At 44.8% G+C, this 27,831-nt stretch overlaps 1 protein-coding gene across 6 annotated transcripts; it reads left to right on the top strand.

Annotated features, from left to right (window-relative positions):
• The first annotated feature begins 830 nt into the window (after positions 1-830).
• On the top strand, positions 831-27,831 carry TFAP2A (transcription factor AP-2 alpha). 6 transcript variants are annotated; one of them, XM_081324214.1, is made up of 8 exons: positions 5,834-5,899; positions 10,095-10,121; positions 11,453-11,887; positions 15,206-15,257; positions 17,773-18,004; positions 19,740-19,858; positions 23,498-23,639; positions 25,734-27,831. In XM_081324214.1, exons 1-8 carry the CDS (start codon positions 5,849-5,851, stop codon positions 26,020-26,022), a joined length of 1,347 nt encoding a protein of 448 aa, XP_081180340.1. In that variant the 5' UTR covers positions 5,834-5,848; the 3' UTR covers positions 26,023-27,831. The 6 variants fall into 6 exon arrangements, 5 of the variants coding, with proteins under 5 accessions (XP_081180339.1, XP_081180338.1, XP_081180340.1 ...); XR_014025982.1 differs by lacking the exon at positions 5,834-5,899 and adding an exon at positions 8,432-8,822 and having other exon boundaries at positions 23,498-23,784; positions 25,734-25,967; XM_081324210.1 differs by lacking the exon at positions 5,834-5,899 and adding an exon at positions 8,432-8,822 and having other exon boundaries at positions 25,734-27,829.

The following is a 27,831-nucleotide window of genomic DNA, read 5'->3' as shown; positions in this document are numbered from 1 at the left end:
CAGTCGGCCCCTTCGTTGCCAAGCGTCCCCATGGAAGTCAATGGAGGTCCGCGGCGACTCGAGAGGCCAGGGGACCCACCTGGCTGAGTTCGGACAAAAGATCAGGCGAGGTCCCGTTCCAACCGTCGCTACTTTGGCCAGGAGAGACACCCACTCTGGTGATCGGAGGTCTGTGTTGCCTCCAAAGCCGAGGAAGAGGAGGAGGAGGCGGCGGCTCTCTGGTAAACCAAAGGACTTGGAGGCGCCGCGGCTTTCTGGGACGCTTTCCGTGCCACAGCACCCCAGTTCGCCAGAAGTTCAGCAGGCTTGGTGCTGTTTTGCGAGCGGCAGAAGAGCGAAGCCCAGTTTATGTAGCTTCTCCTGTTGGTTTGGTCGTCGCTTCTGTGCCTCGCTCGCTTGTTCTGTAAGTCACCCCCCCCCCAAAAAAAAAAATCGCTTGGCGATGCACAGGAGCGGCAGGCCCAGGCGGGCAGTGCCCGGCCCCGTGCGCTCTTTTGGCTTCCCTGGAGTCGCGCGCCTTGCGCTTACCGAGCCTTCCTCCCTCAACCCTACCACAAAGCTAGACAATAGAAGAAGGGGACCGAGGACGAGGAATCATCCTGGCAGCTGCTGTGGCTCACTTGTCCTCTGATCCCCGCTGGGAAAGCCGGGCCGACTCCCCAGAGAACCGGGCCCTGGGAGGAGACAGGCGAGAGACTCGCAGCTCCGGAGCTGCTCGTGGCGGTGTAAATCCATCATCCGCAGAGACAGTTTGTGAGCCTGGCCGAGTGCATTCCTGAGTCAATGCGCAGGCGCGGACAGGTAGCGCCCTGCACTTTATGACCAGGTGAGCAGTTCCTCTGGCAGGTAAAAGAAGTCTTTGCCTAAAGAGATCGCAGAAGAGGCAAGCGGGCGGATCACTCATTCCATGACCAGCGGGGACCTGGTGATAGGCAGCCCGGAGCCAATATGTCACTCCTTGCAAAAATGGGGGACTGGCAGGTAACACAATTCCTCTGTTCCCTTCGCTTTCCTCTTCTTTCCTTCTTTTCTCGGTGGAGGGGTTGGTTTTTTTTGTTTTTGGTTTTGGCTTGTAATTTAAAGAAGGAAAGGGAAGCATGGATCCAGGTCAGTAGGCTGAGTAACCAACCCACTAGTCTTAAGGGCAATGTCCCCAAGGGAAAAGACAATCTGATTAAGACACTGCATGGTTATGCAAAGAGACTTTCTGACCTTTTAACAGGTGGGGAGAGTTGTGTGTGTGTGTGTGTGTGTGTGTGTGTGTGTGTGTGTGTGAGAGAGAGAGAGAGAGAGAGAGAGAGAGAGAGAGAGAGAGAGAGAGAGAGAGAGAGAGAGAGAGAGAGAGAGAGAGAGAGAGGAGAGAGAGAGAGAGAGAGAGAGAGAGAGAGAGAGAGATTTTTTTAAAAAGGAAGCAACATAGCTTTGTCTTTACAGTAATAAGCCATCCACAAAAGAGCCTTCTTGTTTGGGATAGTTTGAACTTTTGAGATGGTTGGTTTGCTGGTTCTTTTTACCACGGTTTTCTGGAATCCATTGCAAATACCAAAAGCAATTTTAAAAAGAGTTTGTTTTTTTTAAAAAATATCCTAGGTCAGTGTGAGTGTGGAACTGTGTGTGTGTGTGTGTGTGTGCATTTGTGAGAGAGCAAGAGCTGGAGAGTAATGCACAAAGACGTTTCCCCAAAAGAAGCATATACTGTACCTTGTGTAAGCACCTGGTTAGCTTCCCTGGCACGGAGGAGGAAGAGGTCGGAGAAACTTAGAAGGTGCCAGAAAGTGAAAGCCATTCTGCCTTGGTCTAGGCCTAGTAAAACTGTTGCATGGATCAGAGGTACCATTTATCCACCATCCTTCAGAGGGAGAAAGCTAAACACCACTCTAGATCCACTGTCCTGGAACAACAAGAAGAAAAACAACAAGAAGAAAAAGAAAAGGAAAGAAAAAGGAAAGAAAAAGTTAACTGCAGGCTCTGGACTGCTTTATGAACTCAATGAACGAGGAGATCACTATCCGAAGGCACACACCCCCCCCCAAAAAAGGCTGAACCCCACCACTCACCTTTATCACTGTTCCAGCTCTCAGCGGATTTCCAAAACCAACCAGTGGCTCCTAGTGTGGGTTGCTTTAAATTTCCCTGCCTTTCCTTTGCGGTTCTAATTTCCGGAGCTGTTTCTGTAGAAGGGAGAAAAAGTTAACTTTACACAGGTCTGGAAGCTTGGTGGCCTTTTTTTTTCCTTTCCACCTCCAGACCAAGAAATAAAGAAAAGTCCAGGCTCTTTTAAGCTCTTTTGATTTCCGAAAAGTTTGAAGGGTCTCCAGTTCTAGATATTCTGTTGAAAGCGTGTGTGCGCGCCTGTGTAAAAACATTCATGAAGGCTTAGGCAACCTTAAAAGTAGTCCTTGTTCTGGGTCCCTGGCTTTCCTTCTATGGGAAGTCAGCAGGTGACTTTGTTCAACAATTTTTGCTGCACATATTTCCAATTATTCATGTTTAGGATTGAACTGTAACTGCCTCTGGGTCGGAGGGCAATTTTCAGGGAAAGCTCTTTCCGCACTGCAGGGAACGGAGCTTCAGATGTGCAAAACGCCAAGCTACCACAGCTTTTAGTGCTTGAATGAGTGTGGGCAAAGGTCGTAGTGGCTTGGAGGCGACTTGGGGCCTAGGGGCTGACCCTCCACTGGTCTAAAATGGGCAGCTCAACTAAAGGCCTTCCTTGCCTTTCAGAAGCCCCGCAGGTTTCCTGATGAGGAGGCCTAAGCTGCTCCTTTGCAGGCTGGGACACTAGAGACGGCAACCCCACTGGCACAATTAAGCAGGCACAGCTGGGAGAGTGGTGCTCCTTGGGTAGGCCAGAATGTTAGGAGGACCTCATGAGGTCCCTTTTGGTTCACCTGAAAGCCTGCCTGAAGCTCTTCCGTCCCCGTATTCTTTTTCCACTGCTACCCCACCCCCACCCCCTTCCGCCTTGGTTTTACCGGGTTTGGGAACCTGATCCCGAAGGCCTTGCCAGCCATCTACCATGCAGGGGGCAAGGGTTGCCCACTATAAAGGCCGAGTTGCAGATCTCGAGAAGCCTTTTCCCCCTCACCGCCTGCTGAGGTGGCTCTGGGGGGTGGGTGGGGGTGGGTGGAGAGAAATCATCCACTCCCGTTAGTGCCTGGGAGCCGAGTGGCGCCACACGCTCGCCGCTGGAAGGCACGGCGTGCCAAGGGAGAGGAGCGGAGAGGTGTGTCTGTGTGAGTGTCTCTCTCTCTCTGTATGTGTGTGTGTAGGAGGGAAGCAAAGCGCCACTTCTCCTCAGGGGGTCGGGAGGAAAAAGAAGAGCGAGAGGAAAAAGACTCAAGAGAGATTGGGCAGGTGCTCCAGAACCCGGGAAGCTGCCACAGAAACTGGTTGTACGGCCTCTTGGTTTGATACTAACTTCCGGATGGCTTGCTGGCTTTCCATCAGCCTGTTCTGTTGTCTGCTTAACGTTGGGGCGAAATCTCCGAATGGGTCCCCCCACGAATCTGAGCCCGTTTGCTTCCCAGTTAATTGGCTAATCTTTTCAGGCCCTGGTGGAGGAAGGCTGGCTACAGCTAGGGGTTCCCCCCCTCCCCCCCTCCCCCCTCCGAGAAGAGCGTCTCTGCTTCCTTGGAGCTGTAGGTTTTGCTGCGCTCCAGGCTGTCCCCTTGGGAAATGCGGCTCCCCTCGGCGGGAAGTTTCTGGGCTGCGGCGTCGGGTGTCCGAATAAGGGAAGAGGCTGGGTTTTTAAAAGATAAGGCCAGCTCAGACCCTGCCCCAGCTTTTGTTGCGCTCAAACGTCCCGCCTGCCTGATCAGAAGTCAGCTTGGATTAGCATAAACAGATGAACAATGAGATAGTCGCGGTAAACGGAGAAGGAAGGAAGGAAGGAGGGAAGGAAGGAAGGAAGGAAGGAAGGAAGGAAGGAAGGAAGGAAGGAATTTAGATTAACAGCTTTGAACAAGCCACGGAATGAAATAAGGGAGCAAATGAAGATTCGAAGCAGAGACGTCGCCAAGGTCCACGCTGTTTTAGTAGAAGTTAGGCTCTTTCCCATCTCCCCGTCAATCAATCTGGCTGAAAGTCGATTCCAGATATCGGGCCGCTTGACGCACTCTGCCTGCACTCAAAATGTGCCTTTTCTTCGTGGTTGTATTTTGTCCCCCAGCCTCGAACAGAAAAGAAAAGCTGAATAGGCAACTTCATATCTCTGCCTTTGACTTACTGCTTGAGCCTATATCCCCCTGACTCATATGGCTCTGTTCAACTCTCTTTGTCCCTTGTGAATCGGAGGGCTATTGTGTGTAAAACAAACCAACAAACCAACATGGTGCCCTTAAGTCAAATTTACTTCAGCCTAAATGCTATTTGCCTGATTTCCCCCAGAAACCACCTGTTGTTCAAGTGTTTCCAATATCCAGTTCATTTTAGGAACTGATTGGAATTGAGTCCGATTAATTCCACTCAAGAACACAATCTTGGAGATTTGGGGAACGCCCTCACTGTTCCCGATTAGCTGAAAAAGCACCGGGGCCCCCCCAATTAATGTCCTTCAAACATGTGAGCAGGCAACCAATGTCTTCAGGTACTGAATGGGGGGGGGAAAGTTTCATTATTGTAAGAAGTCTAGAAAGTCGGTTGTGTAGTTTTTCTCCTAGACCTAGCTGCTGAAAAGTAGGGATTCACAAATGTTGTGTATATACACGCATGTTGGGTTTGGAGAAAAAGTGTGTGTGTGTGGGGGGGGGGAGAGCCTCGATCTTGTTAAACAAAAATAAATGACTTCAGAGAACGAGGAGAAAGGTGTTTTTAAAGTCCAGACCGGCCCATTTAACCAATTCTGAGCATTTTAACTGGGGGGGGAGAAAGGGTTTTCGGTCCAGGGCGACTTTTTCTGAGTAAATAGGGGTCAGGCCCGACTCAGCTCGTGAACGGTTCTTCTGGCTGGAAACAGATCTCTCGGGAACCCTAGATCCCAAGTGTCCAGAATGGGATGACAGGTTGCCGTGGGTTCAAGTCGAGAGGAGCTACCCGGGCACTTGGTCGAGCAGAAAAGGGGATTTTCCCCCCCACACACACACACCGCTTCCCCCGGGGACGGTAGGGGCGGCTGCAGGGAGGTGCAGACGGGAAGCGAAGTTCACGGTCTCCCGCGGGGTCAGTCTTGGGAACGTTGCAGAGCGGAAAAGATGCCCGGAAGGCTTGTGCTTTTTAAAAAAATAAATAAAATAAATAATAAAATAATAAAATAAAATAAAATAAAATAAATAAAATAAAATAAAATAAAATAAAATAAAATAAAATAAAATAAAATAAAATAAAATAAAATAAAATTAAAGCGGGGACACCCCAAGGAGGAGCGCCCGCGTCCTTCTCGCCCTGCCGGGGCCCTGGGCTTGACAAAGGGGTTTTCCAAGGGAGGCAGAGCGCGAGTGAGTGAGCGGCGTCCCGACGACCCTGCTCCCTTCGCGGGCCAGTGGCTGCGCTGCTGAGCAATTGGCCGAGGGTTGCTATGCTAATGAGGCGGCGACTGGGCGGTTGGTGAAAGACGAGCGGGAGACGGGAAAAGTTTCGACCATTAGAGGGAGATCTCCGAGCGGGCACGGGAGATCGCCTCCGCCTCCTCCGCCTTCTCCGCCTCCTCCTGCTCCAGCACTCCAGCCGGCGCGCTCTGCATGCCAGAGGAGAGCGCAAGGGAGGCAGGCAGGCAGGGCAAACAGCCTCGTCCTCTCTCTCTCTCTCTCTCTCTCTCTTCCTCCCTCTCTCTTCCTCCTTTTCTTTCTTTCCTTCTTTCTCCTCCCCTCCCCCCTCTCTCTCGCCCTCTCGCCTCTCGCGACGCCAATCCATGAAAATGCTTTGGAAACTGACGGATAATATCAAGTATGAGGAATGTGAGGTAAGCGCTTTCCGGCGACTGGGGCTACCAGAAAAGAGGATCCCTTCCTCCCGCCCCCCCGTCTCTCTCTTCCCCCCCAAGAGAGAGAGAGAGAGAGAGAGAGAGAGAGAGAGAGAGAGAGAGAGAGAGAGAGAGAAAGAAAGAAAGAAAGAGAAAGAAAGAAAGAAAGAAAGAAAGAAAGAAAGAAAGAAAGAAAGAAAGAAAGAAAGAAAGAAAGAAAGAAAGAAAGAAAGAAAGAAAGAAAGAAAGAGAAAGATTGCCAGCTGCGATTGGAAAACACCTTGCAGCACCCAACGAACTTCACTTGCCGACTTGGCAAATGGGGAGACGAGGGCGGGTGGAATCGAAAAGGGGCAGGCGGAGGATGCACGCCTGTGCGGTGGGTGGTTTAGAAAAAAAAAAGATCTTTGCCGAAGCACACCGGGAGGGGAGAAACAAAATACACCCACAGGGATCTCCCTGCAAAGGCTCCGCATCCCAACAGCTACAGGGAAAGGGTCGAGAAGATGGAATGGATGAGCAAAATGAATGAGGAAGAGCAAAGGCACCACAAGGCAAAATTAAACTGTGTTTCAGTCAGTACCGAGATTCCCAGGATCTCCTAAGGAGATCCATCTCATCGCTCTCAAAAGAATTGTCTTGGATCCACAGGTCTGGTGTTGCAGACTTGAGAGAGACACTTATCTGATATGGATAGTTGTTATTTCTGTAGCAAACCTCTGCTGCTGCAGTTTACCTGTTCTTCTCAGCCCTTTGATTAGAATAAGAGGAGGAGGAGGAGGAGGAGGAGGAGGATGATGGTGTTGAGGAAGGCAGTGTGGCTTTAAGCTCGCTTTTTTAAAGTCGAAAGCGGAGCCTCGTAGGCATTGCTGGTGGGAGATGCTCTGAGTAATTCAGATTGGTGTGGAGAGTAGAAAGAGATGGAGAAGTAGTAAGGTGCCAGAAACAATCTGTTGGTAAATTTGTGCCCATGGGGTGCCTTGGTGATAGGTCTTGCACAGATGTATTATATTACAGGGCAGAGCATGTTATGAAATGATAAATATTTGGATACATGGAAAGTGTTTATGAAAAGCAGAACATGGATCACTTCAGTAAAAGTAGTTTGCTGATTGAATAATCGCGCATCTTCCATGGGATCGTAGAAAGGTAGGGGCGTTTAAATGGTAGTGTGTTCTCCTTGTGAATTGCAAGAACGATCTTTAATTGGGTTTGACTCTTCCAAATTCCTCGGGGTCTTTGTTCCCATTCCAATCCTACCTTTAGGTGTGCAGTAGAAACATGAGCGTGTACATATAGTTTTGCCTTCGTTAATTCTATACACCACAAGCTAGAATCCGGCGAGTGCCAGTTTGGAAGATTAAGAAAACCAGCGTCGGGCTGGTACGGAGATTTATAGCTGCTTTGGAGGGGTGAGAATCTGGCTACAAATGTAGAGAGAGCAAGGACAGGCGCTCTCTTTCATTGAACGTGTGAATTGAGAAAGTTACGCGGTTCTTTCTTCCCCGGTCATTTTCGAGTGAAACCGTTCCCTTCTTCGCAGCCTTACCAAAGCCGTGTGTGGGATTCCCACGTTTGTGGCTTCGGGCTCAGGTGATAAACCAAGAGGTTGAGAGGTGAGACTTCCAAGGCCGGCTAGAGTGGTGTTTGGGGCAGGGTGCGTGGCTGATACTTGCCTAGCACAACGGGGTTCGCGGAATGCCTGCCTCGGAGAGACAGCGGCTAAAACTAGTTTTTAGCAGGGCTTAAAATGGACCCGGGCTACTGGAAACGTCCTTCTTCCCCCCCCCCCCCCGTTTACTTGGGAATCCCTGCCTTGCGGCTTGTATTTCTAGGTTGAGCGTGCCTTGAAGCCGCGACGAGAAAGAGCGGAAGATAAAGCGAAATATAATCACTCGGATTACATTTGATTGTCTTTATTTATTTATTTATTTATTTTAAGTTGGGCCGCAGGGCAGCTTTGGAAAACTCGCCAGTGTTTTGATTGGCTTCCACCTTTTGCTTAAACGCGGTTGACATTGGACTGCCGTCTTCACGTGCCTCCACTTTTCCTTTTTCTGTCAGTTGCCGGATTTATTTATTTTTTTTAAAAGTCTTCATTTGGCTGCCGGTTCTTTCGGCTGCTGCGCAGCGTCCCTTTTTTCCCCCCCTTTTTCCTTTTTGCTGAGGGAACCTCGAGAGCAGCGTGGGAAGGCGGTGGAGGGCAAGCAGCTTCCGACGAGGAAGGCTTCCCCCCCCCTATGCCTCGGGTGAGGCGTGTGCCCCAGGAGTTGTGCCGAGGCCTGCTTGCTCGGCGGCAAAAATGCCTGTTGTTATGATAAGTTGGCAGGCAAAGTGGAGCAGGCCTGTCATTTCTCCGGATTCGCTGGCTGGGAGCTGCCCAGCCAGTTGGACGGGTTGGGCCCAGCCTGGGAGCCCGAGCTTGTCAGGGCCAGTAAAGCGGCAGTCGCCTCCCTTTTTTTCCCCTTCCCTCCCTCCCTCCCCCCCTCTCTTCGCCACCCTCTTCCCCGGTCTTCAGTCCCAAAGGGGGAAGGCGCCTCTGGGCTCCCAGGAGGCGGAGAGGAGCTCCAGAGCCCCGATTCCCTGGGGACTCGAGCGCCTGGGGAGACGGGATCCCACGCGCCCAGGAGGGAGGGAACAGCCCTACTCCTCTGCTCGGAGATCCGGCCAAGGCCCCGCAGCGCCAGCGCCGCCTCCTCCTCCTCCTCCTCCTCCTCCTCCGGGCCCTCCAGTCATGGACCTGACGCAGCAGGACGCCGCCGGAGCGGAACTGCCGGGCCCGCCTGAACTCCGGCAGCTGAAAGCCGGGGACACCAAGCCGGAGCCAGACAGCAGCACCTCTGGGGCCAAGAGGGGGGTCGGAGCCCGGCACTTGCTAGCCCTGTCCTTTGAGGCGCCCGACTTCACCCAGCCGCCGCCCGAGGTGCGCCTCCCTTGCCTTGCGCTTGGTTCCTAGCGTGGCTTCCCCGCTGCTGTGCTGCCCCCTTTGGCGGGGAAACCCTCCTCTGCCCTCCCCCAACCGCCCTTCTTTCCTTCCTCTCTCCTTCTCCAGTTTTTCAGCGGGCCCTCTTTTCCAGTTTCCTTCTCCTCGTTCTGCCTTCCTTCCTTCCTTCCTTCCTTCCTTCCTTCCTTCCTTCCTTCCTTCCTTCCTTCCGTGCCTTTTCCCACCCCTCCTCTTTCCCCTGGTCTCTCCAGATCCTTTTGCCACCCATTCTCTCTGCACCTTCTCCCTTTACTGTGCCTGCCTTGGCTTGCCTGGATCCCACCCGTTTGCTACTCCCTGGCTCTTTCTCTTTCACTTCTGCCTGCCCTGCAACCTTTTTAAAATGTTGCCCCTTTCCTGTGATTCGTCAGACGCAGCAACGGCATGACTCTCCCCCCCCCCGTCCCCTTTTTGTCTCTCTCTCTCTCTCTCTCTCTCTTCCCCCCACCCCACCTCTGATTAGATACACTGATTCTTCATTCAATGGACGTCATTTAGAACAGGCTCTGCCTTGAGTTGCTTCCTCGCTTCACGCTCGATTTCCAGCCATTCTTCCCTTATTAAGTATTCGTGTAGTATTAATAGTCATGAATATCTGCTATTAGGAATCTTAAGGAGAGCAGGCTGCAGATTCCTCTCCCTCCCTCCCTCCCTCCCGCCTTCCCTCTCTCTCTCTCTCATTTAGGAACTCACGTGCAGCAGTAAAAGGAGGGAGGGAGGGAGGGAGAGCGCGAGCGAGGTGGGGGACTAAACGCGCACACACGCACACCACCCGCAAACGGATTAAGGAATACACACGCGCGCCCGCGCGCCCGCCCGCGCGCGCACCCCCGACTCAACTTTGAATCGTGAACTCTCACGCCAAGGATCCGGCTCTCGCCTTCGCTGCTGCAGAACGGCGGGCCATTCTGTGGTGGACTGATGGATTATAGGCGCGCTTGCCCAGTGCTGGCGGACAACTCTGGACGTTGGGGACTCGGGGTGGTCTAGACCCCGGCTCCTTCCATTGTGCGTGTGTGTTTGTGTGTTTGTGTGTGTGTGAGAGAGAGCGAGAGCGAGCGAGCGAGCGCTGGTGTGCAAGAGGGAGAAAGAAAGCGAGAGGGACAGAGCAAAGAGTAGGAAGCGGGCGAACGAGCGAGACCTTAAAGAGCCCACTTTTCTCTGCCTTTTTTTTTCTCCTTGCCCTGACTTGGTCCCCTCGAATCCGCGCAGATGTTAGTTCACAGTTTCTCAGCGATGGTGAGTGGCTTCTGACTTCTCTATCTGGGATGGGTGGTTGGGAACCTTGTCACCATCATGCTTTCCCTCATCTTCTGGGGGGTGGGGTGGTGGTGGTGGCCGGCTGGCCGGGTGTCACCTCCTGCCGAAACCTCTCCCCTCTCTGTGCCTTTCCCTTGCTCCGTTTGCAAAAGCTTCTTGGGTCATTACTTTGGCTGCTTCAAGTAAACTACAAAAGGCTAGCCATGCTTCCACACCCGTCCATTGTGTTTTGTTTTGCTTTGCGTTTCCCCTCCCCTTCCGATTGGGTTTCCACCTCTTCTTTCCGCTCTTGTCCTTTCCCGGGTTAATAACGCTCGGCAAGAGACTAAAGTCCAAGGCATTTAACAGCACCTTTTTTAAAAAAAAAATTTTCCCCGCTACCTCTCCCTTCCTCCTCCCCCCCTCCCCGACTTCTATTTGGATGGCTGTTAATTTCCTTGAGACGTACCTGCGGGCTATAATTTCATAATTTACCAAGTCCCGGTTGAACAGAAGCAAAAAAAAAACCTCTTGCATTTTTCTCCTCTTCAGTTTCATCTTTGTGTTTCTCTTAATTTTGCTGCCTTGTTATTTACGTAAAATATGATTTGCATGTACACGTATATGGATGTGTGTATGTCTGTGTGCATTTACACGCGCCCCCACCCACATACGAGGCTGGGTGTCCTCTATATTATATTACGATTTGATTTCAGTCAATGAAATAGCACATTGTTTATCCACTTTGGTCCCGTGCTAGATTTGTAAATGCTGGCTTATGGCATACTTATATTTAAGTATTTTCCCCAAATGCTGTTCTTTTTCACGGCATTTTTGGTGTTGTTTTTCCTGGGGGAAAGGGAAGACTAATGCAGCAATGATTCATTTTCACTTTTTAGAGCAAGGAAAAGAGTATTTGTGTGCTCTCTTTCACTTCTTTTTGACAACGATGCCCGTAGGCTTTTAAAAAACAAAGGTTACTTACACACACATACACGAGCACACACGGAGAATACACACCATTCCTCTTGAAAGTGAAAAAAAATCTTCTGGATCTGCTCTTAGGAGAATTTTGTTTGGTTTTTTTTCCACTGGAGTCTCCCCCCCCACCCCGCCCCCGTTGTTAACTGGAATTCAAGCAGCTCCATTTAGATGAGCCAGACGGGAATATCTCGAAGGCTGCTTTTGACTCTAGTCTGAACGGAAATATAGTTTTTTTTAAATAGGGTGATAAACATTTGGCCTAATCCATAGTTTGATTTTGACCTTCTCTTCTCTTTCTCTCTCTCTCTCTGGTCTCTGTGTCCCTTTCTCGTGTTCTTACTCATCAGGACCGCCACGATGCTACCAGCAACGGGACAGCCCGGCTACCCCAGCTGGGGACGGTGGGCCAGTCCCCCTACACCAGCGCACCTCCGCTCTCGCATACACCGAACGCTGACTTCCAGCCCCCCTATTTCCCACCTCCGTATCAGCCCATTTACCCACAGTCTCAAGACCCGTATTCCCACGTTAACGATCCGTATAGCTTGAACCCTCTTCACGCCCAGCCTCAGCCCCAGCACCCGGGCTGGCCGGGACAGAGGCAAAACCAGGACACGGGGCTTTTGCATACGCACCGCGGACTTCCCCACCAGCTCTCCGGCTTGGATCCCCGAAGGGATTACCGGCGGCATGAAGATCTCTTGCACGGACCTCACGGCTTGAGCTCAGGACTAGGAGACATTCCCATTCACTCGATACCTCACTCGCTGGAGGACGTGCCGGTAAGGACACCCGCGAGGCGGCTTTCCAGCCGGCTCCTGTTTTTTTCCCCTCTCGCCCTGCCACGCTTTTTCTCCTTCCTCCCCTCCCCCGCTCCCCACCAGTGGGTGGGAAGTACAGGGTGCATTTCGAGCCTCCAACACACCATCCATGAAGGCAAGCAGCAATTGTGTCTCGTGGTTGGCGACCAGAGTTGAATTGTCTCCTGCCACTATCTTCGTTGCTAATGCCCGCTGTAGAAAAACATTCTCTGCTTTTGTGGATGGAGGAGTGGAGGGGCTGAGAGAGAAAGAAAAGGAAGGAAGGAAGGAAGGAAGGAAGGAAGGGGGAAGAGACATTAAAACCAGAATATCCCTGACTGGTGTCATTGGCCATGCTGCCTTGTTGATGCTCCGTGACAAAGCGGGGGTAACTCTTGAAAAGGTGGTGTCATCTTAGAAAGCCTGGCCTTTTTTCGCTGGCTTGAAAAAAGAAAGCAAAACTTGACCCAAATCGTTCTTCCCATTTCGGAGCTGCTTGTTGGGAAGGTGGGGAGGAGGAGGAGGAGGAGAAAGAAGAAAAGAGAGAATCTCTATGAATCGCAGTTCTTCGGATTGCAAACATGGCGTAGGAAATGGTCTAGGCCCGTCACCCCCACACAAGAGAAAAAGAACAATGTGCTGCTGTTGCTATTGTTGTCATTATTTTAACTCAGATTTTGGAGTGCCTTAAATGTTTTTTTTATTTGAGTCGGGATCTGGTTTCTCTTATCTGCAAATATAATCTGTAAAGAAAACTGGTGTCTCTCCTCCCATCTGTAACGTCCTAGAGCCCCTTATAGCCAGGGGCAAGCACCATCTGAGTCCGGCTGCAAAAGAGGCTGGCTTCTCAGAAAACTCTCCTACTGAATGGAGGATTTAAACAAACCAGCATTTTTACTCCTGCTTCTTGTGCTGCTTACATTGGATAGAAAACATTTGTGGGCAAGAGGGAAGGAAGTTTCTCATATTAGCCTAGGATTTGTTTTGGTTCCCCTTACTAAAATGTCACTGCAGATTACTGGATCAAATATTATCGTAGTATGGTTCACTGACAGTTTAACGATTTCCAATTTCATTTTGCAAGGACAATTTTGCGACGGGTTCCTTTTAAGAAAGCGATTTCCCACATCTCCCTTTTATGCCTTTCCCTTTTATTAATCCATATTTGAAGAATACAGGACTCCATTACAGCCCAATTCTCTTATTCCTCCCAAGAAAATTGTGCTTAGGTTTTGTTTTGCAAAAAAAGCAACGCTTCACTTAAAGTGTCCATGTCTCTGTGGGAATTGGGCGCTTTGGGGGGGGGGGGAAGCCACACCATTCCAAAGAAAACAACTGAAAGGAAACCTGGTTTGGAACTAGGATTTCTTAGGGGGAAAAAAACCCAGTTTGAATCAGCCCTTATAAGTAAAAACAGTTGCGCTGAAATCAGGGGAAACTTCCACTGGTGTTTTGTTTTAGGTATCAAGTTGCAAACGATTTGATGTTGCTGAGATTTCAGTTGCGACGAGAATTGTATGTGCAATTTTTTTTAAATAATAAATGTAGGTTATTTTATTATCCCAGCAGTTAAGAGATCTCTGGCCCATTTTAAGAAAGGCCTTCACCAAGTAGTTTAAGATTAAAAAAAAACTTAACAGGGAACACCTCTCTCTTTATTCGGGGTCTACTGTTCCCAAAGCTGGTAAATCTGATCTGTTTAAAAGGGAGGCATTGATCTTAGAGGGAGGCGAGCGGCGTCACGTTAGGATGCGGGCTTTGACAATGGAATAGAGAGCGGCCTTGCAAAGGCAACTCCGTGGCCACGGAGCTAATGAAGTTCGTTGAAAATAATTTTCACGATAGGAAAGGCTACGTTCAATTTTTCTCCTGCTGCCGCACTTAGCCGCTGATATAAGGACGGCTGCTCAATACGGAATACTTGCTAAGCTGAGGGCGAGAATTATTTAAACATAAGTATCTCGGCGGGATTTTAAAACCTAACAGTCGGTGGCTTTCGTAAACTCTGTCTAGGTGGGGAAAAAAATCAGACAAATAAAAACGTTACGCTCCACTAGATTTTCTTTATAGGTTTAGGACTGTTTTCTTGAAGGGATATTTCCCCATATAAGTAAAAGAAAAAAAAATCCAAGAAAACGGCAGCCCTAGTCATTTCTGAACATTTCTCAATTTAATTATGCTCAAATCCAGAAGCACTTTAGGCAAGTTACAAATGAGAGCATTGAGTACAATAAAACCTGTAATAAAGCAACTTCGTACCATCCACCCGGAATCATTGAGATCAGGCACAATTAACAGGAGCATAAATCCAAGACAGAATGGAAAAATGTTAGACTCGGTATTATTGTTGGACGGAGACTTAGTGAAGGAGAGGAAGGGGGTTTTGGGGGAGGGGGGGTCTCCATAGGAGCCTGTGCGCGCGCACCTGCCCTAAATAGCAGCGCTGAAGTTCGGCGGCGCGAGGGGAAATTCTCGAGCTCAGCGGCGTTAGTGCTAATTTGTAAACACAGACAGACACATTAGATTGACTGTCAGTTTGGGAATTAGAAAACCCGATTTTCATTTTACTTTCTAATCACGTCCGAAACTCAAGCGCGCGCCGCACTCGCGTGCACGGAGCTTCGAGCCTTCGGAGCAGAATTTAAAAGCAGCGGCAAATACTGCGTGCCTGGGACAAGAAGGGAGGCAGAATTGCTATGGGCTTCGGGAGCTTGCAGGGTTAACCTCCCCTCCTCTGTTTCTCTCCCCCACCCCATTTTTCTGCATATTGCCCCCGTCTTCTGCACGCAGAGGTAGCACAAAAACATTCTTCTAGAATCTTATTACAGTGTTAAACCTCCATTTAAAAACAACGCAGAGCCCGGAAAGCTTTCCCTTAAAATGCGTATTTCAGAGTGAGAGGCACTGATAAAAAATTCAGTTTAAGCCAATGTGCGTTAAAAAGCACGGTAAGATGGATAATTCAGGCACATGTACTTGGGAGGCCTGAATTAGAAGTAAGTTCAGGCATTCAGGTAATTGCTATTGAAATCAGTGGGACCTACTTCTGAGCAGATGCCACTCAAGGAAGGGCTGTCCCTAAACGTGGCCATTTCTGCTTTCCAAAGGTTCTGTGTAATTGGAACCCAGTATTTGCTTTTTAAATTCAAAAAACGTCAATGTGTGGAAATGAATATATTACTCTATTTTTTTTTTAAAAAAAACACCAAAGTAGTTAAGATGTAGGGAAATAAAGAGCTTCGCGGGTTTCTCTTGGTGTGTTTAGAAATTCATATCCCTTTTGTATTGCTTTTGTTGCAGCACGTAGAGGACCCCGGTATTAACATCCCAGATCAAACTGTAATTAAGAAAGGTAAGGCACTTCTTTAGCATTCCAAGCATGTCCCCACAAGCTTGATACCGAAGCTGAGAGAACTTACTAAAGCGATTGTTTCTCCCCCTGCCCCCTCCCTGTAATTTACAACAGAGCTGAAAATGGAAAACGAAATTGACAATCTCGGTTGATAACTCTTTTACTTAATCGCACCCTCTGTATATGTATGATTATATTATCGAGCTAAACAGATCCATGTTTTAGCTGTTCCTAATGACATTGTGGTTCAGAACTGACTTCTAATTTCTTTAGTTGCCTTGAAAGTATGTTTCATTAGCTAAGAAAGCGCCAATCCCGTTCAGTTTCTCTCCCTCCCCCCCTTCAGGTTGAGGAGATTGTTCTGGATTGTTTACATCAGAGGGCTTTGTTGTAACAAGCGAGCAGGATGGCGGAAGGGTACTCGCTTGCTTAGCCTGCTCTCTGCAACGGGGGCTGTGGTTTGCTTGTCCTGATTTCAGCTGCTTCCTCCTAATATCTTGTTGCACTTGTTTTTTGTCTGGAAGATAGCGTCCTCTCATCTCCCAAACCTTGTCTGGCTTCGGAATTTCGTTGTGTTTTTTTTAAAGTATTCGTGGTGTTGGCAGCAGAGCAGAATGGTTGGCTTTAATTCTAAACCCTGTTCAGGGAAATGCCGGATTCTGATCATTTGGTATGAAAGGTTTGGGAAAGGATCAGTACGGCTTTCTTATATATTAGCAGGGTCTTGTGCTTTATAAAACAGTACTTCCTTGAAAATCTCAGCACTATACAATGGAAGCTAAAAATTTTACCCCTCCTCCTAGTCTGGAGTGTCTTTGTCACGTCAAATTAGATGTGCAAGGAATAAATCTTAAAGTGATGCTCTTTCCAAGTCGACATGATAATTGGCTCTTTTATTAGTAATCTCAAGAGTTCGTTTAACTCCTATTGTCTCTATTAGCCTCCCCAGAGCTATTAATGTCACAAGTGATCTATCCGAAACCTAGATATCCCTCCTCCACGCTCCACCCTTCAACATTTGGCTTAGACCTATTAAAGTGAAAATGCAAAGTATATGGGTGTAGGATGAAAGACAAGAGGAATAATCAGATGCTAAGAGTAAATATTTATAGTGTAACCTGGTTGGAACATAATGACATGTCCATTTGCCTTCAAACAAGACTGCCTTTCTTTTTCAGTATGCAAAAAGATTTGGGGGAATTTTACCCCTTTTCTTGCATATTATTTTAATAATGCTCTGGAACTTTCATTAGGGAAAAAGTGAAAGTTGTGTCAAGGAAGTTTCTTTTCTTTTTGGGAAACAGATGGTAGTAAGGAGGTAGACCAAAAAATGTATCTATTTTTCTTTATTTTGTTTCGGGATAATTGTTAAAGAAAATTGTACTATTACTTTTAAAAACAGTAAATGAAAATACCTCTTTGGCGCCTCTTTCCAATGAAAAAAAGTTGCAATTGCAGAAAAATGTGACATCTAACCCAATTACTTTGAAACTATTCAATTGGAAGTACTAGGGGCTACTCTAATACAAATAAGCCCACAATCGTGTAGCTTGTAGCATTTCATTCTCCAAAACAAGCGAAGGTATATTATGTGATTGTCTTTTATAATTATTACTTAACAGGGAATACGTCTTCTTCCCTTAATCCTTTCGGTATTCTTAACGCTTTAAGACCGTGCATTCTTAAGTTTTACCAGCGATCTGTTGTTCCTAGAATAATTTAAGACAGAGGCGGCATTGAATGGGGGCTGGGAACTAGCCAATCCAGACGCTGAAACTTGTTTTGTGTGCTTCTGCCTGAAAAGATTCGCTTTTTACTATATACCCAAAGTACACCGAGCTAGACTTTTAAGAAAGGGCTTGGAGCCCCCCTTGAGCTTTCCTTTCCTTCTCCCTCGCGTTTCTCCTCAAACGCTGGAAATTTAAAATTTGAGGTTCTCTCCAAAGGTCATCTGTGGCTAGGTCAAGTCATGTATAGTCCCGGCCAAATTGCCGCGCAAGGGATTTATATTCCACCCTACCCACCCCCCCCACGTTTGTAAGCGGGGTTCCCCCCTCCCCCATTTTTCTTTTTTTTTCCTTGTCCGAAGTCGATGCTGCCGTGTGTGGACGAGGCGTATTGTACTCGCGAGAGGGAGGTCTGGGGTGAATTGTGCTGGCCAGGCTAAGCCGCTCTCGGTTGTTGGTCTTCAAAGCAAAAAGGCGGACGAAGAGAGGAGGAGGAGGAGGAGGAGAAGAAGGGGCCGCCAGCCTCCCCCCCCTCCTCCGCGCCGCCATTCTCGTTGTTGCCCATCTGCCATCATCTCTCAGCCACCTTTCCTGGCTTGTTTTCATCCCCTTCCCCCACTCCTGTCATCGCCCACGTTTCCCATGCCTGCCGCCCCACCATCGCCTTAGGCTCCTAGCAGCTGCTAATCCCTTCAGCATTTGTGCACTAACGCGGCTCTGCCTTCCCTCGGCCTCCCTTCTCCCCTCTTCTCTCTCTCTCTCTCTCCCCCCCCTCCTCCCTTCTGCAGGCCCCGTGTCCCTCTCCAAGTCTAACGCCAACGCCGTCTCCTCCATCCCCATCAACAAGGACGCGCTCTTCGGCGGCGTGGTGAATCCCAACGAGGTCTTCTGTTCGGTGCCCGGCCGCCTGTCTCTGCTCAGCTCCACCTCCAAATATAAAGTCACCGTGGCGGAAGTGCAGAGGCGCCTGTCCCCGCCGGAGTGCCTCAACGCGTCTCTGCTGGGCGGAGTGCTACGGAGGTGAGGCGGCCCCAACCAAGCTGGGCTTCTCGGTGGCGCGCGAGAGAACTGAGGAGGGAAAAGGCCAGGGCCGTCTTTTAGCCCTGGATTCGGTGCGAGAGGCAGTGTGGCGGGAAGGGAGCCCATTGGCAGAGAGGAGGTGCACGTGGTTGCGGTGTTCAGCCTCAGCCAATCATCTCTTTCCCCAAAGGCTCCAGCTCCCACCTCTTTCTCCCCGCCTATTGTTTAATTTCTCACAGTGGATGTAACCACCTCAGACTTTGCCCCCCCCCCCCCGCGCACATCTTCACTCTCTCTCCAAAGCTGCTTTTCTCCCCCCCACTTTTTTTTGCAGGACAAAATAAAGCTTTTCTTCCCAATATCCAAATGCCACTTCGTCTATTATCTGCTGCAACATTCTTGGCTCCCTCAGATATTGGTGATTTTAACTTCTGCTCCACATTTTTTTTAAACCCCATTTGTTTTGTTTTGCACTTCATTGTGCGTTTCCTGGCTCATTCTTCATATTTAGTTTTCACTGTGAGGGTTAATAACAGATTTTTTAAAAAAGGACTGCTGATAGTGCTCCTGTGTTAAGTGTTTTCTCATAATAATGCCCTCAGTAACCATTTCCCCTTGTTTAAAACTTTGGTGGAATTAATGGGAATATATCTCAAAGCTCCATGTTTTGAGATCAGAGCCACAATCCTTCCACATTTTCCTTTAAAAATAACTCTAGCATCTTTGGTTTTGCTATTCCCTTTAAGTCTCCAAATCTTGCATTTGAGCTTCAGGTCTTATTTTAGAATACACAATATGACAAAAGTTACCTATATCTCAATATTAAATCTGCACCGGAAATAAAATGACAGCATTAACAAGCCATTTCAAAGGACTGTGATTAAAAAAATAGTATGAACTGCAATATATTTATTAAAAATGCAATGGCAATTAGAATAATTAGGATTAAGAGTTTTCATAGCTGTCATTATCTGTAGCCTGGACCATAACACAGCACAGCGTCATGTATCTGTGGAAATTAGGACGCATTCAGTTAAAAGCAGGCAGCATGTCCTGTTAATGAGACCAACTCATACAGCCAACATCAGCAATCATAGGAAGGACCCTTTAGTGTAGCAAGGTCACTCATCCTAGCACAGCTTGTTGAAAGCTCATATACACCAGCTGAGGGCACTGCCAGCATTACTTTCCTGAGGAAGGCCAGTGCAAGAGGGGAATTTGGCTAGAAACACATTTATGAGAAAGTCATTAAAAATCTCTCATACTAGTGTGCAAGATAAGAGATATCTTTCCTGTTTAATCTGTTTACCAGATTGAATGTAGTATCTATAATGAAGGGCAAATGATGACTGTAAATCTTACATATAATGCAAGGAAATCTGGCTAAAATACATCTCCCATTGGTTCGCAACTATGCAAAAACCTCTCAGTGGCTATATGCTTGATCACAATATATTAAGCCTGTGAGTGTAATTAGTGTCCACATATGATTTGCAGCTGATATTGTAAGAATATAAGATTTAACTATCTGTTTAACATGTGTAATTTTAGTGAATATATTTCAATGAATCTAGTATAGAACATTAGCACTGATATTTAATTTTTTCCAGTTAAACCTACTAAATAATTTTAATAAACATGTGTAGATTTATAGCAAAGTATCTGAAAATGTTGCAGTATGAACCTGAAGGTACCCGTGTCTTAAGTGCTGTTGTCTTTTTAATATGTGGAACAGGGCAAAATCAAAAAATGGAGGGAGATCTTTGAGAGAAAAACTGGACAAAATAGGATTAAATTTGCCAGCCGGGAGACGTAAAGCTGCTAATGTTACCCTGCTGACATCACTAGTGGAGGGTAAGTGATGACTTTTTGGCAGTAGGAAAGGCATTATTTGCAAAATGTTTCTTTTTGTTAGCTGAGGAAAACAAACCTTGTGGAGTTGACCCTGAAATGTTTATGCATATTGTTTACTTTAAATCATTATTGGTCAATGTGACCTTTTCCTCTTGTATTTTTTTTAAAGTGGACTCCAAGCCAAAATCCATTGATGTCATAACATTGGATGTGGCTTTATTGTTGTTTATTTGGATTGAAACCCCTGCAATGCATTTCAGACTTGGATGTTAAATCTCAGTGAAATGAATGTAACCAAATTGGCATGCAGTGTAATGCTTCACTTTAACTGGGTTGCTAGTTGATTGATCACTTGGATTAAAAAGTAGGACTGAAAACATTAATAGAGTAAACATAACTAATGGCTTAATTTATTAATCACTGATTGACATGGTGGATTTTAATTGGATTTTAATCAGTGTAATCCCAAGTGAAAGGGGCAAAACAGTGACATATACAATTATTATATATATATCTTGATTCACATAACAAGCATGTGGGTTATGATGGTTTTCTATACAATGCATGATTGACTGAACTACTTTCTCAAAAGAAACTGCTGCTCTTCAACAGCATCTCAACATTTAATAGATTAATTATAATGCTAAGGCATATAACTGGGCTATAATTTATAAACTAGTGGAGTTAGAAAACATAGTCATTCTGAAGATTATTTAGTCCATTTACCACGTAAGATAGTTGCTCCTTGTATGCATGTTATTGTAAATATGTTTAGGAAATGAACAGATTTTAATATTTACAAATATATTAAAGGCAAACAGTTCATCTATATTATATAGTTAACAGAAGATCCAATTATAAGTCCTATAAAATTAATTCAGACTGAAAATAGATTGAATATGAACAATGTTAGTCACTTCAAATTCTACAGCCACCCCTTTGAAGTCCATAGATTTATTACATTATTTCTGCTCAAACGAACATAGCTTAAGTAACTCAAGATGACTCCTTAGTATAATACCAATCCAGAGAAACATTAAGAATATAAGGATGAATTCTGAGAGCAAGTCCCTGTTCACTATTATACAAAGAAAGGTTTTAAAACACCATATTTGAGTGAAAATGTTAATTGTTTCATTAATTGTTGGCTATAGTGAATCCCAAATAAACTGTGTTTTGTTTAACTTTGGTTTTATTTTTATCCTGTTTAGCTCTGTCTTTATTTTCTAGTTTCTTCAGAGTTGAATAGAATATATGTATCCACATATATAGTGGCCTACCAATCAAATATGGAAACATTATTCAGATAAAAAACTTATAAAAAACTCTATATCTATTCTTGATTCTTTGTCTTTATGCTTGATAATGGGACAACAGACACAGAATGACTGGCAGCATTACCAACCACTAAGGAGTTACCATCTTTGCTAGTTGCTTCAGAAACTAACTATATGAGCAATTTTAGACCAACAGATGGGAAGGAAAAAAAAATCTGCTTAGAAATGAGATCAGGAATATTTTTTTTTATTTTGGCACATAAAAAGCATGCTGCATTAATGTGCTGTAACACGTAGGCTGGAAGATCATTTATTGGATCCAACAACACTTAAGATCTGTTTCCAGTGCTCAGGTTCTCATTGTTTGCACATTAATAAGCATTAAAAAGTTAGATCCTACAGCTACCTTAAGATACAACTCTGTTATTTTAAGTTACATGCCAGTAGCTTATTTATACTGAAATCATTTTAACATCTGCATTTAAAAATATAGAACCTTAACTTCTTGAATTAATTTGGGAATCCTTGACTTAAACCTTGACTTAATAGTGTCCTAATCTTACTGCAAGCTTCTGATCTCCTCTTTGCTTGGTATAATTAAGGAATATAGACATGCTTTATTTTCCTTCTGTTTTAATTATGAAAAGAGAATGGGTGAATGTACTGTTTGAACATTAAAAAGTCAAAAGGGATGGACATGTATCTGCTGTTATGTTAAAATAGTTATAAAGTTTATAATAAGAACAAGAAATGCAAGGGGCGTGCTAAATTGAGAATTACTTTGTAGTAGCTATTGACCCAAGGAACTTGATGTAAGCTGTCCTATACATGCAGTCTTCACAGGTTTTTAATTTTGAGGTTTTTAACCTTGATTTTGGTTATATATGGTGAATTTTCAGTCATTCTCCATGCCAAGCTTTAGTTTTGCTTACTATCAGCTTATAGTCATTTTTTTTGCTAGCTTTCCTTTTTTAAAAAAATTCAAAGTGAAGCTACAGCATTATAAAAATGCCAGCTTCCACTGATAGTCCATCAAGGAGTCCTGCCATTAATAAATAGTGTATTTACATGCCACCAGCAACTAATGGTTAATCAAGGAAAGCAAAAGAAAGTTTACCAGTAGCTGGAAAAAAAATAGAGAAGGAAAAGGGGGGGGGAGGGGAAAAGGAGAAAAATGCTAACATTATTGTGATGTTAGGGAATATTTTAAACATTTAATAAAACCTGTAATTTCAAAGAAGCGTTCAGTTGTTGTTGTTTTTTAAAAAAAGCCACGGTTTGATCACCATATTACGATGAAGAGAAATACAGGAATAAGGCTAATGCATAGATAAACTAATAATAGTGGCTAATTTTTCCCCTCTCAAGAGATAATAGACGATTGTTTGGGTTGTGGTCCTTACGCGATGAGGCCGCTTCCAAAGTCCTGTTATTGTTTATGATCCGCTCCATTTTATGGAAACAAGCTCCGTGGACTGAGCCTTTGAAGCTCTAATTGGCGCATGCGTTCTTCCGGACCTCGAGCTAATGGCAGGAAGCCCTGCGGTGAAAACCAACTGGTTCAGGAAATTAAAACCAAAGATTTGAAAATCAACAAAACAGACAGTCTCAATGGAATGACCCTAAAATTCTTATGGTTAATCGTTTGAAAAGGGGGGGGGGAGGAAGGGAAGGAAGGATAATTATATGCAATCAAGTTAAATTTTAAGCACTTAACTATTTAATGCAGAGTCTATGGGGTGGGGATTGAAATAATGATCAATGATCAATATTAATCTCTAGGAACAGAATAATTATATGTTTCGTATGTTTCTCTTTTCTGTGTACATAATGTATTCCTGTAATGAAATATAAACTAAAAGCACAAATAGAAACGTAAGTTAAACTTTTAGAAAACAGAGATAAAATACTTGGAACACTTTTGTTTGTTAAACAAAATGCTATAAATATATTGCAATATAATTTACGACTAAAAACTGACTACACCTACCACTTTATGAATTGGCTAATCAGCATCCCAACACCCCCAAAGGGTTCTTTAGGATCAGTATTAACACGCTGATAGTTTGATTTAAAACAATGCATTTGGCTGCCCCCCCGCCCCCCCGTAGCAATTTACTACCTTCAGGAAATGTCTTTAGCGCACTGATCTATTAGCCTTTTCTAAAGCAGCGCTTTACTAGTAGATTGCAAAATGCCAGTTAATCTTGATTGACTGAATATCACGTGAAGAACCCAAAGATACACCTAGCAAAGCCTAATAACATATCCCATAGATTTGTTGGCGCGAGTTCCTCCGTTCCTGTCATCAGCTTATGCTTTTGGGTATTAATTATGTATTTCCTCCCAATCTGAATTTCAGGAGAAGCCGTGCATCTCGCGAGAGATTTTGGTTACGTCTGTGAAACAGAATTTCCTGCCAAAGCAGTAGCTGAATTTCTCAACCGGCAACATTCCGATCCAAACGAGCAAGTCACAAGAAAAAACATGCTTCTAGCGACGAAGTAAGACTTTTACCTCTGCGGAATATTCCTAAGGAAGGATTTTGTTTGTTATGTTTGGTTGTGCGCTGAGCTCTTCCTCTGGTGCATTTACATTTGTTTGCCGCGGATATATTATTCTCCGTACCTGCGTGATTGCCTTGACGAGGTAACTAAAAAGTATACATTCCTCATCGAGGGGAAACGATATTATTGCCAATGACGCTATTGCTGAAATCAAGCAGACATATGAGAATGATCCCCACCCCTCCCTCCCTCCCTCCCTGGAATGATGTTACTAGGAGGCATTCAAATGGGAAGAAAATAGCACAGTTTTAATGGCAAGGATCTGTAGATTTATCAGAGAGTAAGCCCCGTTAAGTATAGTGGGATTTATTTTGAGGATTGTAGACAAGATTGCATAGTTATTTGGAAGTAAGTAAAATTGATCTCAGTGGAACTTACATGCTAAATAAAAATGCTGAAGATTGATTAACTGTGAATTCAGGTATTAAAAGTATTTCACTTCTAGGCAACTAAAATGCCAGTGGGGTTTATTTTAAGATAAAGACTCTAGGGATAACTTAATAGAAAAGATATTCAATATTCAGGTTAGGTGGTGGGGGAAGAGGAGAGGGAACTCTCAATTATTGTAAATGATGTGTTTGCTGGAAATTAAAATGCTTTCCCCCTCATAATAGTTAATTACAGATGGTGATTCACCAAAGAACAGTGGGCCAGAGGGCACCCAGTTATTGGGAGAGATATACAACTGAAATATGTCTCAATACTGGCCTTCAGAAACTCAACTGCTGCCATATATATGCTATTAGTTTTTCTTCTTTGCTGGCAGCTTATTTAGATAATGATATGAATCTAATTTCTTAGTGGATCCCTTTATTCCAGTGCTTTGTGACCTACATAAACACTACTGCATCTTTCTAATGCCATCAAATCTTATATGAAATGAGAGTCCTGGGATTGATAAGCTAAAGAAATAGCTTTGAGAACTGTTCACCTCCTAAATTGGAGCTTTGTTTTTTCCATAAGATTTACTCTCACACTTTATGGCTAATTTGCTGGTTGAGAATAATAGAAGTTTTCATAAATGGATGGGTCGTAAGTGAAAAAGAAAAGGGAAAAAAAGTAGCGGGGTGTGTTATTGAGATCAATGCAACTTACTTTCAAGGAAAATTATAAGCTTATGGTGATACTTAGATATAAAAAATAACTGTTGACTTAAAGCCAGAAGACTAGACATGAATGTTAATTACAGAATTTGTAATTAACAAGTTTGATGGGGTAAACAGTGGATATTATTCTGGAGAAAGGAAGTGGGAGATGTGTTTTGTATCAAGGAAAAATGTCCATGCTTGTGTGATTTTCACAGAATTTTTTGACATTTTTCATGTGATTATGAAGATGTGCATGTATATGAGAGAAAAAAAGTTAAAACAGAGAGATGTATTGAGTACGACAGAGAAACTTCATATATCTGCATCAGTAAATAAATGAGGGCATATTGGGATGAAGAAAACATTTGATGCAAACTGCTGTTCCAATAATTATAGATACAGTAGTAGCTTTGTATTATATTTTCATATTTTCCATACCGTCAGTAATCTATAAATGTTATCCTTGGGATGATATAAAGACATGGTCTTCATTTTCTGACGCAAAGTTTAAGCAATTAGTAGCACCCTATAGGTAGGTAATGCACGGCATGTAGTGCACGCGCGCGCACACACACAGATAAATGTGGGAAGAAGATTCTAGATGCCACAAGATAAGAGGGTGACCTAGTGTAAAAATGCATCTGTCTGTTGAAAGGCAAAAAATAAAATAAAAATATTGTTCCTGGAAGAAGTGGATGTAAATCAGTACAGAGGAGAAGCCAGGGAGATGAGAGAAAGTGAAAGGCTGTCACTGATGTCAATATTTCTGTATAGGGCATCAGTGGTGCAGAAAGTGAGAGAGCGGGCAAAGGAGAAGAGATTCTTCCTGTGTGTGTTTGTATGGCTTTGCTGTGGAGGCGCTGACTTCTTGGCTTGCCTTGCTTGCTGACAAGACTGGCTTATTTTCCTCCCTCCCTTTCTCTCTGCTCCATTTATGCTGCAGACAGATCTGTAAGGAGTTCACCGACCTGCTGGCTCAGGATCGATCTCCACTGGGGAACTCTCGGCCCACCCCCATTCTGGAGCCGGGCATCCAGAGCTGCCTGACCCACTTCAACCTCATCTCTCACGGCTTTGGCAGCCCTGCTGTGTGCGCAGCAGTCACTGCCCTGCAGAACTATCTCACCGAGGCGCTCAAGGCCATGGACAAAATGTACCTCAGCAACAATCCTAATAGTCACACAGATAACAGCACCAAAAGCGGCGACAAAGAGGAGAAGCACAGAAAATGAGGATTTTCTTCTTGCAGCCCCAACCCGACCAACCGGCAGCCAGCCTGGCCCTCCCTTCCCTTCCTCCTCACCCTGAGGCTACAGCAAGAGAAGCTCAGAAATCTGTCCCAGCCTATTCACTCAGGAGGACCAGGAAATTCACATCTCTCTCTCCCCCACTCCCACCATTTCCCTTTTTCTTCTCTCCTCTCCTTCCCTACTTCCACCACTTCCCAGTTCATTTCCAGTTGCTACCCAGTTTGGAGCCTGAGAAAACAAAGGTGGCGATTGGGCCATCCTAAGAGGAAAAGAAAAAAAAAATTTTTTGTCGTCTGTGTGAACTTTAATTATTTTTAACAAAAATAATAAACAGTGATAAAAATAAAACAACTTTTTTTTCTAAAAAAGAGAAAGAACTAAGTTTAAAGGTTAATAATTAATGAAATGTGGGAAAAAAAATCAAACAAGCTTCATCGGACTGGATCACCACCTTCTCTTATACAAACTTCCGTTTAAGATTGTAGCCATATTTAAACAAAACAGGAAAGAAAGGATGATAATGATGATGATGACATTTTATCAGTATTGTGAATAAACTTGAACACAAACCACATGCAGTTCCATGTCATGTCTTCAGTTTTAGAACCTCTCCTGCCAAGGTAAAGCGACTAATTTGAACTTTCTTATGGTGACACCGATTCATAGTGCTTCTATAAGGGAATCAGTGTTCATGTATGTATATATTTATTTATGTGTAATTTAATGGGAACTGTAAATATGGTGAGTCTGAAGCTTTTTTATTATTTATCTGGTGATCTCGTTTACCTCTTGTTTAGTGGGTTTTTAAGTCTTTCCCATCTTAGTTCCATCACTGTGGTTCATAGTTACTTATTTAGAAAATGGGAGGGGAGTTTTTTTAGGGGGAGGTGGGGTATTTTCTGGGATACATCACTTCAGCCCTGTTGTAGCATGTTATAAAAAGGCGACAATAAAGCAGCTAAGCGATTGAAGCAACTTGGATTTTTACAAATATATTATTAATATGATACCTAGTTTCCACATGGATAAAGGAAAATAAATCAGCCGTCCAACCCAGACCGACCACCATTTCCACTGAAATAATTTAGGTTCCCCTTCCAAAAAACATTTTTTCCACATGTTGATAATTTTTAAGAACTCTTTGTATACTGTGGCTTTAAAAAAAGTTTATATCCAGGGTCTTTCTATTGAAAGCATAATCAGAGCAATAAGTTGATATTGTCTATTCAGATAAAGAACTGGGGATCTTCGCTTCCCTCTCCCCTTTTTCATTTTGAGTTGCCTTTTGGTTCAAAGAACTTCCATACATTGGGGACCACCTGGTATCCTCTATTTCCACCGGCCATATTGGAAGCAGTTACAGTTGTATTGTATTGAGTTGTGCTGGCAGTAGTTTCCATGCCTGTCAATGTATCATAGTCCTTTGTTGCCCAGATAAATAAATATTTGATACGCTTTATGTCGATTTTTTTTTATTCAGTGGCTGTCTTTACCCAGGCGTATTTTTGTTCTTGGCAGTATGTTTTATTCAGTATGGTTACAGTAATTGAGTTTAACTCTCCCTTGACAATTGCTCTTTGCAATAAGCAGCTGAACCCATTGTTTCCCTCAAGTATAATAAAAACTTACTTTCAAGTTGGAGTTCAGAGCAGGGTATCATTTAGATATTCCACTGAGTCTGTATTCAGACAAATTACACAATAAAACAAAATGTATTCTTTTGGATTAAAAAAAAATGTACTGTTGAAGAAATGGCATTTTTTAGTTTCCTTTAACTGAAAGGTGATTTTA

The sequence above is a fragment of the Vipera berus genome, assembly GCF_964194415.1.
Source record: "Vipera berus genome assembly, chromosome: 3".
NCBI classification, from domain to species: Eukaryota; Metazoa; Chordata; class Lepidosauria; order Squamata; family Viperidae; genus Vipera; species Vipera berus.
Note: the sequence above shows the minus strand (reverse complement) of the source record. Positions and strands in the feature narration are given on the sequence as shown.